The 21,788-nt window shown below is 33.9% G+C and overlaps 1 protein-coding gene across 1 annotated transcript in view; it reads right to left on the reverse strand.

Moving 5' to 3' along the window:
- The window catches only part of Cht7 (chitinase 7), a 26,945-nt gene extending 8,539 nt beyond the window's left edge, over positions 1-18,406 (reverse strand). The window contains exon 1 of the mRNA XM_011638844.3: positions 17,653-18,406. Coding sequence (XP_011637146.2) covers positions 17,653-17,655 — 3 coding nt within the window. The 5' untranslated portion in view covers positions 17,656-18,406. The remainder of the gene's footprint in view (positions 1-17,652) is intronic.
- Positions 18,407-21,788: the final 3,382 nt, after the last annotated feature.

The raw sequence follows: 21,788 nt of genomic DNA on the forward strand, positions 1-21,788 counted from the left end.
AGGACAAAGATCCTAGGGCTAGGATAAAATACCGCGGAGCTCGTCGTCCTCGCTCGTATTAATTATTATTGCAAACGGCAAGAAAGTCGGCGAACCGAGTCGATCCTTCTTTCGAGGCCATGGCCGACCGGGACTCTCCGCAACGAGCGGATCTTTTTTTTTTCTTTTCCGTCCGACTTTGTATTCCAGCCACGAGCCTGGAAAGTTCTTAACCTCATGAACCTCCCATCAGGAGACCCATGGAGATTGTCGTTGAATATCATTACGGGACACACGCGACTTAATGATATTCAGCGCGGTGCGCGATCCCTTCCTCCCTCCCCCCCCTTCACCCTTTATATCGAACCGAGCCGCCGATATAACGAAGCGAAGTGAAACTTCTCTTTCCTACGTTCCGCAAAGCGGCTGTTCCGCGCGATGCGGTTTATCGAGAGTGATTTTATCGGGGACGAGCGGGGGCCGCGGCGACGTTTTTTTTACGCCTCTTACAAATCGCTCGTGTCATTTGGAATTTCCATTCCCAAGTCAATGTGGCCTTGCCTTTCCCCGATTTTAAGATGCAACTCGATCAGATCTAGGCGAATCTAGGCGAAAATATTCCGCACCGCTACGCGAGAGATCGTCACCTCCTCGAGACGTTTGCAACGAGTTTTTAATTCGCGACGTCGATAAAGTGAAAACGCAATTATGCCTTTAATCTTTCTGTTCCGATTTCACTTCGCATGAAGATTTATGTCGTACAGAACAGAATTGGATTAAATCTACCGTATTGTTATAAACCTGTGTAGATCATAACTTATTAATATATGCATGATTTTGGGTCGAGAATTATCGATAAAGTTCCTTTCCTATTAAATAATGAATTTTTAAAAGTAAACGAGATAACGCTCTTATTTAACCGTAATGTCCAAATTCAATTTGAGAAAAATTTTCTATTTTTAATAACGTATAATTTCGGAATAATTGCATATCAAATTGATTACTGAAGATCTGTAGTGTTACATTATTAATCTTCACTTAATTATTACTAACAATTATAATTGGAGTGAAAATCTTATCTGAGAACATTTTATACATTTCGAAGACGTTTCTTAGCATCATTTATCTTCTATGAATGTCACTGCAAACGTGAGCGGACAACGAGAGCTCGCGCTCTACATTCGCTTCATTTACTCGTATTTCCCGACGCATGCTACACAATGCATCATCGAACGAAAAATTATCCGTGTCCGCCTCCTTTCTCATTTTTTTTTTTTTCGCTTCATTGCTCATTGTCTGTGTATTATCGTCGAGCATCGCAAAATGCGCTCGTTCGCTTTTAACGTGGGAGCAACTCCACGTTATACTTCTAGCCCGACCGCCTTGTCATTAACTCGGTTATTAATTAACCAGATGCACGATGAAGATTAACGTCGCGCATCTAATCTCAGAAAGAGATGTCCCCCCCCTCTCTCTCTCTCTCTCTCTCTCTCTCTCTCTTTGCATCTCGCGCAGCTAGCTATAATTTGCATACAAGTGCGGCTCATGCGTTTTGATTGTAGCCGTCGCGTCGTTGCAACTAGCGATGAATAGTAGACGGACTCAAGTAACTTTAGATATACGACAGAGTAATTTCAAATTGTTAAATAATTTATAAAAATCTTGCAAATATTTTTTTCCAGGCACATCTTGCCGTATGAGATTCTTTATTAAATTTGAATTTGCCTTCTCAAGCCTCTCAAATACGTTCGAGCAAATGTTCGGAACAATTCGAGGTTTTCAACGAGGTGATTCCAAGTGTCTTGAGACCATCGCTGGCTGGAACTCTCACGTTGCAACGTTGTCCCGTTGCTGCATTGCGTCGTCGTGTCGTCGTCGGTGGCTGGCTGGCTGGCTGGCTGGCTGGCTGGCTATGCACGTTCGCGCTCGTGGAGAGAGCGAGAGATTTCTATGCCGGACTTTTAGAACGAGCGGCTCCTATTGCCACGGTGCACGACTCCCTCGTGTTATATAGCCAGTCAAGTATCCGTGACTTGGCAGGATGATAATTTCCAACGTTCTCCCTACTCGTCTGTCCGCGTGCGCGCATTCGCCGTACGTCGGCGGACGCGAGGCAATCCGACGTAAATCTTGAGGGATATGCCCGAGATGTTTGAATCGCGGTATCGGGTTTCTTTTGACCTCCTCTCGAGAAAGCACGATACTTGCGAGACTCTTATTAGATTCATTGTGACCAGAAGTGTATTTCCAGTTAAGTCCTTATTCTACCGATCTATCTTCTCTTGTAATAAAATCTATTCCGCGGGTAAACAGAGATTTAAACGTGGAGAAATTTTTTATTTTTTACATTTTTAGAGAGAGAATTAAATAGATATTTATTGTCATAATGTATAATATTCGTAATTTATTTTTTTCAGATCATAGCGTTTCGTGGAAAAGAAACTTATTATTTCACAGAATGAAAGCGCTCCAGAAAGTTTTATCAATTATTTTTGGTAATCAACACAGTAAATTGCAAGAAAATCCTCTCTTCCAATTATGTATACACGTCACAACGGTTAAAGTAAATTTGATCCGTTTTTATCTTCTTTCTATTTCTGACAAGTTTTTATCTTCTTTCTATTTCTAAAGCTCCCATCTCTTTTATCTTTGTATTATATCTATAATTTTCATAAGTATCTCAATGATATGATAAATTTTATCCGATATAAACTTCTTGGTGATTGTTAAACGTGTGGGTCGACTATACAAACAGATTTAAATTTTCACTATCTTCATCTTTGATCCTCTTCAATTCAATGGTGTTATATGACGCTGCAAATTTCTTAATTTCTTGCGATGGATTTGCTTTTACATAAAAATTTTAGTGTAAGTGTAAGTCAAGCAAACCCAAGTTGAGAGACTAGGCTTCAATGTCATTTCGTCACGCATGATCGGATTCCTCAATCTTTCCAGTAGCCCGATAATCTTCAACTACTTCTTCAAATACTCGATTTGCCTTGTACTAGATGATTGGTGAGAGTAAAAGTTTCAAGCAGAACGCAAGCGCTTACACTCAGCTCCGATTTATAGCTGCCAAATTATAATTCCAAGAAATTAATAAAATTTTAGCTATTCCAAAAAATTCCTTATTTGCGTTTATTTTGCATAATATCTAGATTCTAATGGTAAAATATAAAAAATATAAACTAACAAGAAATCTAGAATTTATGGAAATAAGCATATTGATGTATTTATTATTAATATGTCAATTCCAAAAAATTGATAAAGTTTCAGAATCAAAAACTTATGCAAAATAAAAATGCATTATTTTTCCAAGAATATAAAATAATAGGAAAAATATGTTCTTAAAAGATATTTCTTTAGCTAGCTACTAAATGTGTTCTAATTTGCTATGCCTCCGTTTATAATTGATTTTATAACTCAATTAACGTCGTTTCTTACCTACAATATATTTCATACTTGCGAACTAGAATTTTTTTTATAAAAAAAGTGAATTGGATATATAATTTTGTTTACGTTGAGATTTCCATGCCGTAAGTGATCCTTGAGAATTATTTGCGATCGTAAAAACGGTGATGAGATTGGCGTAAAGTAAACTTTCGTTGATCACAGAAGGTTGAATTACACCGCCGCGAATTACACCGGATTCAGATTTTCCCCCCGGTTATTTCTCCGATTAGCATCTGAAATTGTTGTAAAAAACCGACGAGGTTCGCATTACGTCGCGAATCGTCCTCGTTCCGTTTGGTTTCGTTTGAGAGATTCGATATGCTGATCAGCAACCAGCCAACCAAGTGTGCAGGATGCGGGATACGTGTCCTGTTGGTCGAATTTGCGGATGCAGATCTAGATTCTAGATCAGCGGGGCCGTCCATCCGTGAAAATTTCACTGACGTTTCTTCGCGCCTATACGCGATTCTACGGTGTATGTATGTAGGTACGCATCTCAGCACGTACGCGTACACAGTTTGGGATTTTCGAAAGTTACCCGCCGTAAAGATACGACCCGTCTAATTGTCGATTCACCAACGCCAACGAGAGAAATCGATTCTCAGCGTCGCCTATTAAGAGGGAAATGCAATTATGCTGACGATTATGCACCGCGACCGGCCACAATGCGCGTTTTCCCTTTTGCTCGTCTCGCCTGACTCGACGACGAAGTCGCGCATCGTCGTCGCGACTTTGCCGTGCTGAATATGTGCATCTATAATTTTTATTACAATGGCAATTGTGTAATAGTTTATTATCAACAAAGATCAGCAAAGGAACTTGCATCTTCGACGACTAGTAGTGACTCGATAATAAACAGCTTGCGGTCAGAATCAGTGCTTTTATAATTATTATAATTATTATTATTATAATAAGCTAATTATTGAATATGTAATGTCCTATTAAACGTGGTGCGTTTAACATAAATATTAAATTTATTTATTTTCTGGCATGAAAATACCGAAAATTATTCTGCTTAAAATTAGATAATCCAGAATTTGACGTATGAATCATGCAATCTTGCGCGTAGAAGTGACAGAGAAATATTGAGATGCAACGAATCTATTTCTACCAGTTTATCTATCGTGCTAGGCTTTCTTTTCGACTGTGCCACGCTATCTCGTTACATTTATCTGATTTATACTTGAGCGCTCTCGTTTAGTTAATTTCGCAAACGCTTAACTCCATTGCCCTTAGCGATTTTATTAAATTTAATATAATCCACTTAACTCTTCGAGTTACATTTTTATAATTTTAGTCAATCTTAAGAAATCTTTGATTAACATTATTTAATGTAATTGTTTGTGTAATCCAATCATTTGCATACAGATTAAAACAGACAGAAATATTAAATATTGAATTGAACTGCAATTTCTTGAAATTATTTTAAAAATCTGATGATTTAGTAAATAGTAATCTTAATTTGTATTATAATCACTTTGCTTTGAGAATCAGCGAGTCAATTTATCTTATATTATGACAGTTTTCTACATTTTGATTCAAATATTTCACACTTTACATATATTGCATATATTTTATATAATGAGCAAATTTCTCTCGTAATAGCGGCTTTCTGTTATATCTTAATATTGTTTTTCCGTGGCGTCAAGCTTTCTTATTTCTGCTCGAATTCCGGAACGTTCCGAGCACATTCCTTATTGAATTACTGTCGTCGACCTCTCGCACAGAATAGAAATGTTTCCGCTATACAATCATAAGCACGATACAGCTATTAATACGATCGCTTCATCAGCGATCGATTGTAAATCCGAGACGATTTCATCTAAGTGTTGCCTTCGTTCTAATTACAAATATCTTTTTATATCAAAGCGAAAGCAAAATAAATCATGTTGCAAATATAAAGTAAATTATAAAAATTATAAAAGTAATTTATGATCTTACTTGCGCACAGTTTTATATAACATTTTTACGAAATATAAACATAACTGAATTTAGTTACGTCTTTATGTAACTTATCTACGCGTAAATAATAATAAAGTAAAATGCCTTTTATCTGCCATAACACATTCTTATGCGTTTGATTGGATTTTAATAAAGTCTAGATCTCGGATAAGAAAATATCTTTCCTCTCATGAAGATATATTTCTTCATAGATCGTAAATGCAAGAATTAAAAATCTATCTGTAAATTTTCATGCTTACTATTTCTTGTTTATTTCCTACTTTCAAGCGTTACTTTCTTGCTTGCTATCAAACATATATCCTACATCCCAAAGTGCATTCCATATTAAATTACTCTCGTCGGTTTCCGACTTCTCTTCTTTATACGTTTCGCCGCATTTATGTTTTACCTCCTTTACACGACTCTCGAAAGCCTTGCTCTCCTTTTTCTTCTTCGCGCTCTCTATTTTTTTCACTATACCCGCCACATTTTCCAGTTTCGTTGCACGATTTACCGCTACTGTAGTTTTTACACAATTGACCGAAGATTAAAATCAGAAATTAATAGGCATTAAGAATCTTGCTCAACCGAATAATGCCTGAATTATCTATTTTCTGTTGAAACCAGAGACTCAGAATTTATCGAAATTTAGCCAAAAAGGCTAAAATAATGAAACGAAGAAAGAGATAAACATGTCGGTCACATCATTAATAAAGATAATTATTGATAAAGATAATGAACTTTATTTGAATCTGACAAATATCATTAATAATATCTGTACAATTTTAATTTATCTCACTAATTTCAAAATATTTTATTTCTACTCTAATATATATCTTTTTCTGTATATTTTAAAAGTAATATATTAAAAAATTCTATTAATGTATTATTTCTAACTTTCCATATTTTTTTCCTCTTATTTTCTCTTTTTCTCTCTCATAATTTTAATACTAAATTTTCACATTATATTAATTTTTTTTTTAAATAATTTGTTTAATGGATTGAAGCAAAAATTTTATCAATAAATATGTCCAGCCAAAATCAATATTTATTTGATGTATCTTTTCAGGAAAGTTGAGTTAGTATCTCCGTAATAACATATAAAATGCAAATTTGGTTTAATTAAGAAGAAAAGAAATTGATTGTTTATCTTATATTATACCATAAAATTAAAATTATTTTCGCGAAACGCAACGCAGTATGTTATAAATATTGTTATGTATACTTATAATAGGGTAAACAAATAAATTGTCGATTGAAAGCGGGTATTAAAATATATTCAAATAAACGCGAGATATTTTAATCTGTTTATCTTGTAGAATGTAGGTCTGCAGAGATGACACGGTTACCGCTGTATGGCAAGAATCGAGCGAAAGCTTATATTCACTCGATGCGTAAAGCTAAAATACGATTTTCAACCGGCGCGTTTCTTCTTACCGGTTGTAAATAATTTTTTTTTCGTTGCAGAGATTCAACGCCGGCCTGTTAAACTTTCTAGGCAACGATTGCGACTCAGTAGAAATCAAAGTCATGCAAAATTATTTCTCATGCGTACATGCAACGTACGTATCGCGTATAATCACGTATTATTTGAATATTGACATTCTTTTCTTCGCGATTTCTGAAGCTAATTTTTCCTTAGATCAATATTATAATAGACTCTTATTTATAATTAATATCTCAAGATCATCTTATCATTAATCTCTCTATAATTAATCTCTTTAATAAAAAAGAAAAGCAAAAGAAGAGCAAGATAAGAATACAATAACTCTACAAAAATGAAGAAAATATTTTCTAAAATTATATAAATAATGTTAAATTATTAAAAAGCGTAAAGGATTATTGTTTATTTAATTTGATAGAATTGTTTTAATAATAATATTCAATAGCTTTTATCATAAGTATTTGTTATTGAAATAAACGCTCCTTTTCTTAATATTTAAAAAAAGTATTTGGTACTTCTGGAAGATAAAAAAGCATTTTTCTTTAATCTTTTCAAGGATGTCTTGGAAAGAAAAACATCATTATACTATTGCATTATGTATTTCCTTCTTACGAAGGCTTATGCTCTCGTTCTGCATTTTACAATCTGTATAAATCATGCAAATCACAAAATTTTATGCCGACTTCTCGACGTCCTTATATGCACGTAATATTGTTTATATGGTATTTTATCAATATCAACGTGGAGAATGTGAACGGTTAAAAAAAAAAAATTAATCGAGAGGAGAGCTGCGAAGACTCGCGACAATTATTAAATGTAAATCGCTGCCTGATTCGTCGGGATGACAGAATAGCGAGCCGTTCATGGTGTTTTACAATCGTGCCGAGTAATAATTCTCGTCGCGGTGCGTCAGGCCGATTATGAAAACTTGAAAGGCGAGGCTCTCCCGCCGCGATGCATACGTACCCCCGATGCATTAACGGTAATTTGTACGCTGCACGCGCTGATGTAACAATTACTAGAAGTGCCATATGCGAGTGCCATATACGCGTACTGTAATGATACTTTTCCTATTCTTCTTTTTCACTCACTACGACCTTAGAACGCTTACCTTCAATCTTTATTTTCTTTTTGGCATACAATGACACGTAGCTTATGATTACGCATTATTATCTTTCTTTACACGTGTGTGTAGTGTGTGTGTGTGTGTGTGTGTGTGTGTGTGTGTGTGTGTGTGTGTGTGTGTGTGTGGTGTGTGTGTGTGTGTGTGTGTTTGTATTAATTTATTATTATTTATTTATTGTTTGTTGGTATTAATTTATGTAAATAATCTTGTAAAGTTGAACTAAGATTGTCAGTTACATATCATATATCTTGTAATTTTACGTCTTATAGTTCCACAAAATGTTACAATCCTTGTTTACAATATAAAATTACTTTGTGCTCGATATAGATATGTATTTTTGTAAAAAAAAAAAAAACTGCAAATAACGTTTGTGATGTACAAGATATAAAAAGAATTTATGAAATTGATATTCCTCAAGTTGAAGAATAGAAAAATGATTAATATGAATAAAGAATTAATCTTTTTAAAAAACAGTTTATGTTAATAAGATAGATGATTTATTTGAATTTTTGCATAAAATTATATCTTCTTATAAATGAATCGATTTCTCTCATTATTCTATCTATGAAAATATTGAAACAATTAAGAAGCTAAATATTGTTATTTTTTTATTTTAGCAATGTCTTTTTGTGATATTTGTGATTTCTATAAATATTACTTGGTATATTTGGTAACTATATTTATTATTATTTTAAGACAGATAGATTATATTTCTTATATGTGAAAGCATCTTTTCTCACGATAAGAACATTATTTATTCGTAACTTAATTAAACAACCTCCAACGAGGTCATAGCTATTTTATTTGCAATTTCATTTGGAATTTGATCTGTAAATCAGTCTGCGCTTAATTAGCGATAATCTCAGCGCCCATCAATTCTTCCTACTTTCACTTAAATTTGAATCTTATGCATAGTGTAAATTTTTTAATTTTAAAACGAGGTTATAAATTCCTTAGCTAGTGATTGGCGTTTAATTTTTAATGGGATAAAAATTGAAGATTTGAACCGTGAAAAGTAAAATAAAATCATGTTACTTCCATTATGCAACATAAATTACACATTGTCAAGTACATTATATTAAATCTTAAATAAAAATCTAAAATTTTTTTAATCCTTTTATTAGCACATACAATAAGATAAATCATAATATTTTTTAAAACCAAAAACCTTGTAAATTTTTCGTTATATTACATTAGACAATTGCAAAGATTACATTTGCAAAGATTATGTTGTTAGAAGGGAAAAACGTATATCTGAAGATTAATAAATTATGCCGAATTATATGACTATAAGCACATCGAATTATCAAATTATAAACATTTTGTATTGCAAAGTATCGATTCACGCCTTTTGTAGCTACAACGTGTAAACATTCCGCATCATTCTGAGTTTCGATTACATCCGCATCGATGCGCGATCGCCCGTTTTTCCGCACACGGTTTCCTCATTCCCCGTTTTACCGCTCGTCCTATCGTGTAATTAGAAGGATACGAGGATTCCCCATGCAATTCGACATAATGCAGCCGGTAATGCCATGTTTGTCGTTCGGCGCAACAATATATAGATTACGGGCACGCGGTAAACTTTTTGCACACGGTAAAGGGGAGGGAATCGCACTCATTAACAGCCAATTAACGTTTAACCCGCAGTTCAGGTGAAAGTACTGACGATGAAAAAAAAAAAGAAACTATCTATTATTCGTCTAATCATTTCCGTTAGTTCGTACGTTCAATGGTTACGCCGAACTTTCCCAAAGTACAATCCATATTCTTAACGTTTCTCACGGTTCAACAATTTGTTCCCCGTTTTTTCTTTCAGAAACTTTCTAATTAAATGGTATTCCACTGACATGCTAAAATTTTAGCAGCGTTTAAATATTATTTACAAAAATCGCACGCCTCTTAACATAACAAGAAGGCCGATAATTATAAAATTCACCAATTAAAAAATTTCTAGGCAACATGTACGACAGATAAAATACAAATAAAAAACACTTATTATTAAACAATAAATGGGCAATGATCTTACGTAGATATCTAATCTATTTTATAATCTTTTTAAATTTATATATATATAAATTATTTTAAACTTTAAATTATTCTCAATTTGCGTTTACAGAAAAAAAATATAATGTAAGCACAATTTTATTTAAACAATTTTTGTACAATTTATATAAATTGCCATGTTTCAGATTATTCATTCACGTTTATTCCTTTACGTTAAATAATTATATTATAATTATATTCTTATGTAATTGATCTTATTAAAATAATTATTAGAATTAAAATAAAATAATAATTAAAGCAATTAGATTAATAACAAAAATGTTAAGCAAATTAATAATATATTAGCCTTTTTTTATGATTTTGTACCTTCGTCACGGCTGCATTGCTTACAGTTGCAATGCTTGCCTCTGCATATAACATTATTCCGCATACAATTTCGTTCCGTTTTCCATTCCGTAAGCGGAACTTCTCTAATCGCTCGCTCGTGGCCCGTTATTACATCTTATTAGAATAAAAACACATTGTTTCACGACGCATTAAAGCAATTATTCACTTATCAGTTGAAGATCAATCTTCCTTTCTCATCTCACGATATTTGCTCATAGTGATGATCGCAATCCTATCTCTTGCGATTCGAGGCAACTAGCAATTTTCATTTTTCCCATGGGTAAAGCGTACGCTTTGTTCCGACATGCGTGTGCTCGTGTAACATTTATATAGAGCGTTTTCAATCTTCGAGATCGCCTACATCCTACAATAAGATAAATTTTTGGAATAACTTCAAGATTTCATAACTATAAAAGTGTTTATATAAATTATTATTATTATATATTTCTTTATGTAAGCTATTGTATATTTATATAAAAATTTATTTTTATATTAAATAGGCATATTTGTGTGTGTTTGTTTGTTGGTAATACAATATATACATTGATCTTACTGTAATTATTTTGTGTATGTATACAGTATACATAATTTAATTTTTGTATGTTTAATTTTTTTTATGTAAAATTTAAATCTTCTTTTTAAAAACGTTATAACAAAATAATTGAGATTGATATTAAATATCTCTCAGCTATGTTTTCCACGAGTAAATAGTTATGGGTAAATTTTTAGAAACACATCCTACACACATACAATCATAAATTTGATTTTGCACATCCAATAGATATAACTTTTCATTTTTTACGTTAACATGTGTATATTATAAAAATGGAAATATATATTCGTTATTCGATGCGCAAAGTTTGCGACGCGACACTACGAGAATAATGAAGAAAACAACGCCTGGAAGGTGCGGTACATTGAGCAACCTAAAAAAAAAACAGCACGTAGCGACGAATTTCACTTTCCAAGTTAATTAACCTTGAATGACGTATGAGATATCAATCTGTGTATGGTACTTTCGTAAGAAAATTCATTCGAGTACACACAATTTCTTCTTTTCTAGAACTCATTAGGAAATGTATACGCGCGAATTACACATTTTCCAAGCGATCGCTTCTGCGACTCGTATCTTCATCGGTTAAAGCCAATCGATTTCTTTACGGATGGATTACCTGTAAAATTCATACATCTTGTCGGCGAATATTCAGACAATTTCTTGTTTTGCATATACTTAGCAATTGATAATGCTTTTGACGTCAAAACGACTGGATTGCTGTCAGTCGCTATCCTTCGCACGCACTCGCTACTTCTCAAATCTATCTTGCACATTTCAAAACATTTCGTTCTCCCTCACTAATTCCTATTCCCATCCTTGGACATTGGAAATCTAAACAAGCTTTTGCTATCTCAAGAATCCCGATTTTAGAATCGCGATGGTGGACGGTAATCTACACAATACACGGTGTGTTGAAGACTTACATAAAGGCAACCTGTTAAACATGTCGCGCCTCGCTTTTAACCTGGAAACGACCGAGCAAAAAATCGACTCTTGTCGGAGCAAACTCGCCGCGTGTGTCCAGATAGCGATGGGACCGAAACTTTCGCCGATATATGCCGAGACGAGAGCGTCTCATAAACTACATCTGTTATGTGAACAGAATCTCTTCACAAAACCAACTATTATGCGTTTGCAATAATCGGTTTGGACGTTATAATTAATTTGGTTAATTACACAAGACGACATAGTTACGGTTCCATCATAAATTATAGTAATTATATAATATAAGTATTTCCGATCGTTCGTATCACTCGGTACTCATCATGCCTCCATTTTTCATCGTTAATTAGCTACTAGTTCGCCTAGTAATTGGTTTATTTTAAAGAAGCAAATCGAGCCGTCGCTATACGCCATGTCTCGATACATGAGTATCGATTCGTTTCCAGGCTACGCACGTTCGCGAAGCGTTTTCACCTAACTTCCGCCTGAGGGTCTTTCGGCGATCCGCGCACGGTTGTCGCGCGCTTATGAAACTTCCACTGATTTCCTGCTACGGAACATATTGCTGATTTATGGAAGACAGCTTGTCGACTTCCTACCTCTCTTCCTTCTCTTCCTTCCCTCGATCTATCGAGTCGAGACTCGCGATGACTTGCTGCGAATGACATTAATTTTCACAGCTGCGTATAATTATACGTGTGTATTTACTATCGAAGAACAGTCTATCGGTTACTTAATTTATAATTTAATTATTCTGTTCCATTTCATCATCTTTTCAAATCATTTGAAAGTTACAGTTATAAAATAATTTCTAAACATTTTGCTACTCATAATTGGTACTTAGCGTTCTTTTTTTTTTAATATGAATGCTAAAAAACAAATCGTACGATATCTTGTACAAAAAAATTTTAGCTAATCAACTGCAATTTTTTTTAAAAATATTTTGTACGCGCGTACGTTAATAAGAAGATTTATATAAAAGGGTTTCATTTTCTTTAGGCAGAAATATAAGCGTATGTAGGTTATGTTGGAAAGCAGCCGAGTTGAACGTGCGGGCTGCGTAATTGAACCGCCGTTTCCACGTTGTTTTATATCTTTTCTCTCATCGCAGATATTATTGTTCTTTCTCTACTTGTCATTATAATTCCGTTGTTATCATGGAGGCCTCTCGTTCCTATAATTTCAGAGAAGCGAGTGGACGTTAAGTTGTTTTTTCTGCATTAAAGCTACTGTTTCTTAGTATTTCCCATTTAACACTAAATTAGCTACAAAATTTAAATTAATTAATAAAATTTTTAGCTTATGTTCTGTTAATTTAAGAGAAAATATTATTTGCATATATATATATATATATATATATATATATATATATATATATATATATACACATATTTCTTTTCACGAAGCACGGAAAGAATGATTTTGCTAAGATATATAAAAATTTGATCAGGTTTAAAAATAATTTTATTGGTCCGTTAAAATAATTACATAAAATGTCTCAATTATTTTAATTAAATTTTTAAATATTTTAACAAAATTTATTGTTTTTAACAAAATATTATTCTTTTTCTTTAAAAATTTTTTTGTTATTATTTTTTAAATATATGTTATTTAGAGTTTCTTCCTTTGTTCTTCCAATTTCTGTTCATTTCAATTCCCATCTATCGTCCTTTCAGCCTTCTACTGGATTTTATATGTTGTTCGTATTTACATTTATGAAATTTTCGGCTTCCCGTGTGAAAAACACGATAAATTGTACGTGGCTGGCCTGGATACACTTCCTTTTTTCATGTCCTCACGCTAGCATTCTTCCTTCAATGCAACTTTATATTCTAGAGACAATCTCTATACCCATCCTCTCATCTCATTTCCGGCGGAAGAGATTTTAAACGTGCATGCGCGTTTGCAACATAAACTTAACTGACAGACAAGGTAAGAAAAAAAAATAAAAATATTATATCATCATATACATATCATCATATATTTTTGTAATAAGAACTTAGTTTGATAATAATTGACAAGATAACAATACAATAAAAATAATTTAACTAAAGTGTTAAAAAGTTAGCTAGATCTAAAAAAAATTGTTGAGCTATTAAAATAATTATGTGGGACATTCAAATTTTGAATTTGATTGCTAGAATATAAAAAATTCTTGCATGACTATCGTCATGCTTAAGTGTTCTATATAATTATTTTGATGATCTAACAAATTTATTTTCAGGTTTCCGTATCTAGCAAACATTTTTAAGGTTCAACAAAAGTTTTTCTATGAAGTTTATAGATATTACATGGATAGACAGAAGAGATGGAAAGTTCATTTTTTTAATGAAACTTAGAAACTTATCTCAAAGAATACTTAATATATTTATAAGAATATTTAAAAACTTGCTATTAACTGCTGATCGATTATCATGTATATTCTCACAATTTTCTTCGAAAACTAGTAACGAAAGAACAGAAAAAAACTGAGAACACACGTAAGTTCCGTCCAGATTCATTAACGTCGTCATTGTCATCCTTACTTTCCTCTCGATGTCGTTTCAAGCAGCCGTTTTAGGTTGCGCGTCGCGCCGTCCGGCTCCGGCAATTTAGAGATAAACGACGTCGTGGCGATGCGGCGTCGTAATCCCGCGGAAAAGAATCGCGATAGAAAGCCAGTGGAATCCGGTCGAATTTCTATCGAAGCCCACCCCGAGGTCCGTTCACTCGCTGACGGTGCAAAACCGCGCGTCGCCCGGTTCTTTGCCGCGTGACTAAATTATATTTTACACCGCCGGCGACTTCGAGCTCGCACATTCCCGGTTTCTTAGACGGCGAGAGAATTTTTTCGTAAGGATTTCGCCGAATCCCCTATCTCTCGAATCTGTGTATCGAGATATCGCACGTATGCACGCAAAATGCCTACAAATGTCTCGCGAAGTCTTGCCGCGACGCATGATAAAATGAAAATAAAAATGAATCAACCGTTTTATGATTTTATTTCATTCCTTTCAGGGTAAATTCCAAGCAGCAAATAAAACTAGCGTATCACATATCGAGATATCTATTTTTACGTCCTGTTGTCGAAGTTTTCGTAATTTTTTTAAATTTCCGAGATAAGGATTTTCTCTCATTAACGTCGTCGGTGCTTGTAATTGCAAATAGCAAACGCGAGAGTCGCGTTTAATTCCAACAACGTTAATGTTAATCGTGGCTAGCTTGTAAAAGAGTTCTATAAATTCCTCTGTTCCATACGGAATCTACGTCTCGCATACGTCAAACTGTACGGAATGATTTCAGAATAAGCGTCGTCGTAATAAGTGAAGAAGTGAATGTCAAAGTGTTGCGGCGACAAAATGTTGTAAAACCCGATCCTCGGAAGTTTCACCAATGGATGTAACAGAAAAAAAAGCAGGTTCGTTCTTTTTTTTCTCTCCTCACCGTTATATCTGTTGGTCACAATTAGCGACGTTCATTAATAATTCAGTGCAATCCATTGCATCCCGTCATTTGCGACGGAGATGTAAGCGCGTTATTTTAAATAATACAATAGAAAATCATTTCTTTTTTTATAAAAAATAAATAAAAGAAATGACCAAACTTTGGCAAATACTTGACGGTTACCTTGTCACAATCTTGTAAATAAAATGTAAATAATATATTTTTCTGAAACGCTTAAGCTTAAAGCTTAGTTACAGCAGTTTCATTTATCATTAGCTTCGTAGCAATGATTACAAAGATTGCACGATTTAGAACTGTAATTGGAATCATTTGCTTGATATTGAAACCACTTAATATTGACATTGTAAAATGAAGCTTATTTCGATAAAGAATTTAATTATAAGAAAAATTTTCCTGAAAAATTGTTACATCTTTCCACGACATATTTCTCTATAAATTGACAAAAGATGATTGGGACAATTAAGAGTAAAAATTTTCACACAGCTTCAAGCAAATCAATCGCGATTTGCATTAATTCCTGTTTCGAAGCAGAATAATAAAAATTGTGTGAAGCATCGCATACTAATATCATGCCATAATTAAATGTAAATTGTTTAACTCGATTCAATGCAATCTTAACTTAATTGCATGTTTACTTGAAACCGAAAACTGTTCACTGAGAATGAAAAGAAAAAGTGAAAAAGCGAGCGATTGAAATACAACCCTCGCAGAGGGTTGCGCTTTCACAACGTGTGAACAGGTGCATCCTATACAAAGTAACGGTACAAAACGTAACGGTAAATGAAGTTACGATGAGATACATCCATTTTTTATGCGTCCCTTCGCGTAAATCCAGCGAGAAGGTCCGCCGCCCACGAAGCCGCGCGACGAAGGTGTCACGCGATATCACTCGGTAATTTATCGATCGCCGTTTGCTCGGCAAAGACTTATGTCCTTACGTCGAAAAAAAACGACAAGACAAAAATACGTTGACGAGGTCGTCGCACGACGAAAGTGAGAGGATTCGTAAGTACAACCCGGAAGAACAAAACGAGTTCTCACCGAAAGTCCTTACGGTTATACGTGTGCGAGACCACCGTGTGTAATATGAACGCGGAGATACCTGTCGCAGAACGCGATATTATATCGTCATTATATTTTAACGTAGATAGACACGATACAATAGCAGAATATCGAAACTTCGAAGTTTCTAATCTTAGAATCTTCTTAAATTGCATTATTAATTTATCAATAGATCGATACTCCTTTCTTTCTAATTTAATTTAAATATAAAAATAATCTGTATACTATAAAGAAGTCTCCTTTGATTAAAATCCATTATTTCAATATATAATTAATAATTAATTAATAATAATGCGACAGAAACATGCGCTGTTAAAAACGAATGATGTGGAAATCGTTAAATTGCTAGATCTTATCAACAGTATTTTCATCGATACTGTTATATTCATAATATGTTCGATCGACATAAAGGGTGTATTCACCGATTTCAAAATCGGTTTGGGATTTCTTTTAGATTCGACAGAGAGACATTGAGAATAATTTTAATGTATTCTGTGGCGAACACCTGATCCATCAAATCGGCGTTTTGGTAAATGACACAAGCCGGCAATCGTTCTCACGCGGCTGTTTTAATTCTACACTCGTAACGAACTCTTTTCGGGACCGGTTCCACGGTGGTCTCGCATAAATCGCGTGATGTAATAACTCTGTCGTACAAGAAAGATCAGACGACTCGGAAATGGAACCGCGTAGAAAAAAAAAAAAGCACATCAGATACAGAATATTCGACCGCGAATATGACTTCCGCCGTGCGCGAGCATGACTTTCATAGTCTGTCTCTCTCTCTCTTCCCTTTCTCTCTTTTTCTCGATTAGCGAGCGCGAAATTGGAGCAAAACTTTAAACGGGGGCTCTCTCTCTCTCTCTCTCTCTCTCTGTGGATATGTTTCTCCGTCAAGATCTCTGACAGATCAAAGCGGATCGCTGAAGAAACTGTTTCTTACCTAACGCACACAAATCGGGAGTTATAAATATAATTGGTTTTAAAGAATTGCTGCCCCTAATTAATAAAAACTCCACTAACTAAATTTTACCGTAATTGTTTTAATTAAAAAATTTGTAAACTAAATAATGTAAATTTAGTAAATAATTATGTCAAATTTAATAGATTTTTTGTAGATTACAGCTAATAATTTTTCGCTTATAACTTGCAAGTTATAAAGACAATATTAACCAATGTTAATTTAATACCTCTTAACTTGTTTCGTTTTTAGAATATATTATATTTATTAAAAATGATGCTATAATATAAAAAAAAAAGGATAAAAATGTAAAGCGAATAATGACTAACATGTAACAAAGTTCTACTCACCATGATTGCTCCAATTATTCAAAACAATAACAACAATAACGATCCGTGACTTGTAGCACCGCACGTGAGCAGAAATTCTCCGGATAGCGTCTTATTAATGAAAAAAACAATATAAACCGAGAGAAAACTCAAACAACGCGATGATATTGCCGGCAGATCGGAAAGAGAGAGAAGAAAAAGAAGATCTCGTTATTGATACGGATCAATGATCGAGGATCCGCCGCCGCATGATCGGGGAACTGTCACTGACAGCAGTTCGGGAAACACTGACTGGTATAGCGAACAAGCCTACTGTCATTCTCTTTCTCTCTCTCTGTCTCTCTCTCTCTCTCTCTCTCTCTCTCTCTCTCTCTCTCTCGCTCTCTTGCTCTCTTGAGCTCTTTCATTTTCCCTCTCTCTAGTCGTATTGCTCTCTCTTTGTCTCTCTCTTTCTCTTTCTCTCTCTTTTTTTTTACCTACCTCCCTCTTCTTCCTTGAATGGAGAGTACACTCTCTCTTCTTTGCACGCTATGTACAATTTTACAGCACACCTTCAATCGGCGACAACGACGATGGTAATTATGACAAAGACATCGCGGCTACAATAAAGGCGATGATAATGTTCTGCGATGAAAACGTTAACATTATATATTTTAACGCTTTTGGTGTAACCACGCCGGCAATTAAATTCACCTTTCATTTTGCGTATAGTAAGCGATGGCATGCGCTATAGCTGAAATCGGTCGCGCGGGATGGCGCGAAAGATCGGCACTGGCAAAAGTATTGCCTTCGTCGGTGGTCACTTATAGAAAAAAAAAAAAAAAAAAAAAAACCAGGCAATTGATTATTAAATTAAAGCAAATTTTAATTGATATTTATAGACCATAAATAAGTTACTAAAATTCTTTTTTACATAGTTTAATTATTAATTAAGGCAGATATGTAACGTAACGATATATAATATGTGTATATGGCTCCAGTATTATTTAATTAAAATTTCTGCTTTTTATATTATAAATGTAAATATAATAATTGAAGTTAATTATGTTATGGAATTTTAATAGAAAAAAAAAACATGTGACACTTCCGCGATTGTTTGGAGCGCGATACTGATCGGCGAGGAAGCGAAACGAAAAATAATACAGAATGTAACAAGAAGTCAATGAACTCTGTTACTGCATGGCACAAATGCACTTTAATGTAAAGCATAATGGCTGCATAATGCGACTGGTATACGTAATCGATCGGTTATTTAAATATTGCAACACTCTCAATATAATTGGGGAAATGTTCTGGCAAATTGTCGATGGCGATCGTGCGATTATTCTATATAACAGTTGTGCTATGATAGATAATCCATATGGCGGAGCGTTTACGAGTTAATAATCCGAAATCAATTTAGATCGATCGATGTTTACGGCGACGCTAAATTTTCTCTACGAACTCGAAACGTCTATTTAAAGACGTATCAAAAATCTCAAATTGTTTTAAACATCATCTAATCATAACATCCGATCTGATTAAATCATCTTGAAACTTTCAAAAGAAGAATTTAAACATTCATTATTAATGATTTTCATAAATAAGTAGAAAGTCGATAATCAAATTTGCATCCTGAAATTATAAATGCGCAAGTTATTTCTCGTTGTAAAAATCTTATTAATAGCAAAATAATAATAGAGAAGGCGATCTGACATTATCCTATCACTGAATTGATTAAATATCCTTTCGTTTCTATAAGATAACATAAAGATTAACGAGAAATTAGCAATTATATTTTTGTTATTTTCTCTTATTTCGAAATTTTCTCTTATTTCTATCAAATACATCACAGATATAATTTTAATTTAACCATATTAGAAATTTTTCCGTTAATTATCAAAGTATTTACAGCATTTTTTCTGCGTATCTTTTATTCTTTTAAATAAAATAAAGTGATATTATGCATATATTAATACATTACGTAGTTTATAAAAGAATATATGTAATAATAAAATTTTTAATTATAATAAAATGTATCATATAAGGAAGAAACCTATGTTTAATGATCTTCTGTGTAAGTACAGTTGATTACTACTTTGATCGTATCGCTCTAATTATCTATTCCAAAAAGCCAGTATAATTAAGACTGGCCAAAGTTAGACTTTCGCTAAAAAAAAAAAAATCAGCGGCAAATTACTTCCAGAGTACATTCTTTCTTAAATGCCATTTTTCCCAGACGTTCTATAGAATCTTTGCTACCTTTGTAAATGAACCACTTTAAATATTCCATCAACCTAAAAAACCTGTGCTATTTCCTTTGTGATCTTGATCTATGATCTACAAATCGGTATCGTAATGCTAATAATCAATTACGTACTTTAAACGCAAACAATCCAAGATCTGACACTTAATCACTTACACTTCGATCAAACGATGAATTTAATTATACACGCTATAACACCCGCGGCTATAACGAGCCTGCCTTCGCGTTAAATCATTTCACACACGATGACTCCTGACAAGAGGACACCGGAGAACCTAAGAAGAATCCTAATTCGCTTCGTAATCGTCACGCAGACGTCCGTCCGTTTTTAGACCTTCTCGTTCATTTAACAGGCGAAAGTGACTCTCGCGATTCTTCCTTCGCGGATATCTCTCGCTCTTCATTACCTTTCTTACCTTTTCCAATCCTCTTTGCTGTTTACGGATAGGAATTTTAATACATCTATGTCGCTATGAAAATACCTTCCCCGTTTCCTTTCTCTCCGCCGCCCTAACGATAATCTAAGTATCTGCATAATTAACGTTACAGAAAAGTTGCTCGGACAGCAACTCTCGCGCGTGCTGTAATTTATCGAAACGGTCGTTAACCTTTTTCCCTCGAACCCTCGCCGTTCGCGGTTTATAACAAACGCGACTCTATCGGATTTCGAAAATTGCCTCTCCGCAGAGGAGGGGGAGAGGGGGGGAGGAGGGGTTTATTTGTTATACGTTATATTCCTCCGTGTTCTTTTCCGCGTGTCGAATTACTCAATACTCTCGTGACTGGAAACCCTCGACTTCAAGTATCTAATGCTATCATAGTGCGCAACAAATTGAAGGCTTCTTCTATCGTTTAAATGAGATTTTATATAAGATAATTTCGACAGCCTCTCAAGACAGTCGAACGCAACCGGACAAAACCGAATGTATCAAGTGTCCGTCTCTAAAGTCCGTAAACTCTCATAGCGCGCGGTTTTGTCCGTGATTTCACGTAGCTCTCATTTACACTTAGGTTTTGCGTCGTGTGAAACAAGAGCAGTCGTAGCATGGTTTGTTTAAAATTATTACCCTATTGAATATTGTGTTACGAAATTGGAACCAGTAACAAAACACGCTGAACGGCGAGCTTGGAAAAATATCAAATTCTATAGAACTCTTTTACACAAAAAAAATATTTAATTAAAAATTTATAAAACACGAATTTCTAAACATTTATATATATATATATATGTGTATATTATTTATAAATAAATAAAATAATTTTACTTAAATAATTTCAAAAGAGTTAAATTTTTTTTTTTTAATATAAAAAATTATGTGAGTCAAACGTTTGTTAGTTTTTACATTTGCATTCCAATCAGTTTTATTTTTGCAGTATTACGTCATATATCACATTTTATTTTTCTCACTTAAAAAATATCAATAAAATTCAAGATTTTTACAAATATAGTATTATATGCATTCTCTTTACAAATTGCCTCACAAATTTATAACACTTTTATAAATTAGAATATTGCATTTATCGTTTTTCTTTTTTTATAACAGTGACTAAATATTAAGTCAAACATATTTATACAGTGTTATATATAAAAATGCGACAATATAATGCGGACACTTCATCATTTACTAATAAGTTATATATAAATGAGAGAGAGAGACTTTAAAATGTTGTGAGAAATTTCAAGCAATTTAAGAATCTCATTACGCATCACGCGCACATTATGAATGTCAGTGGTGGAATATCTCGTTATATCTTAATAAGCAAGTTAATTAGAAATTAGATCGGAGAGTGTAGCAATTCCAGAATCTCGCACGCGCATCGTGTCAGTAGAAACGACTAGTAACTAATCAGACAACAACGAAGGAGAACAAGAGAAAGAGAGAGAATGGCATGCCGTGGCAGAGCGATTTCA

This window comes from Pogonomyrmex barbatus, unplaced genomic scaffold, assembly GCF_055798465.1.
Source record: "Pogonomyrmex barbatus isolate J1 unplaced genomic scaffold, ASM5579846v1 scaffold12, whole genome shotgun sequence".
Lineage (NCBI taxonomy): Eukaryota > Metazoa > Arthropoda > Insecta > Hymenoptera > Formicidae > Pogonomyrmex > Pogonomyrmex barbatus.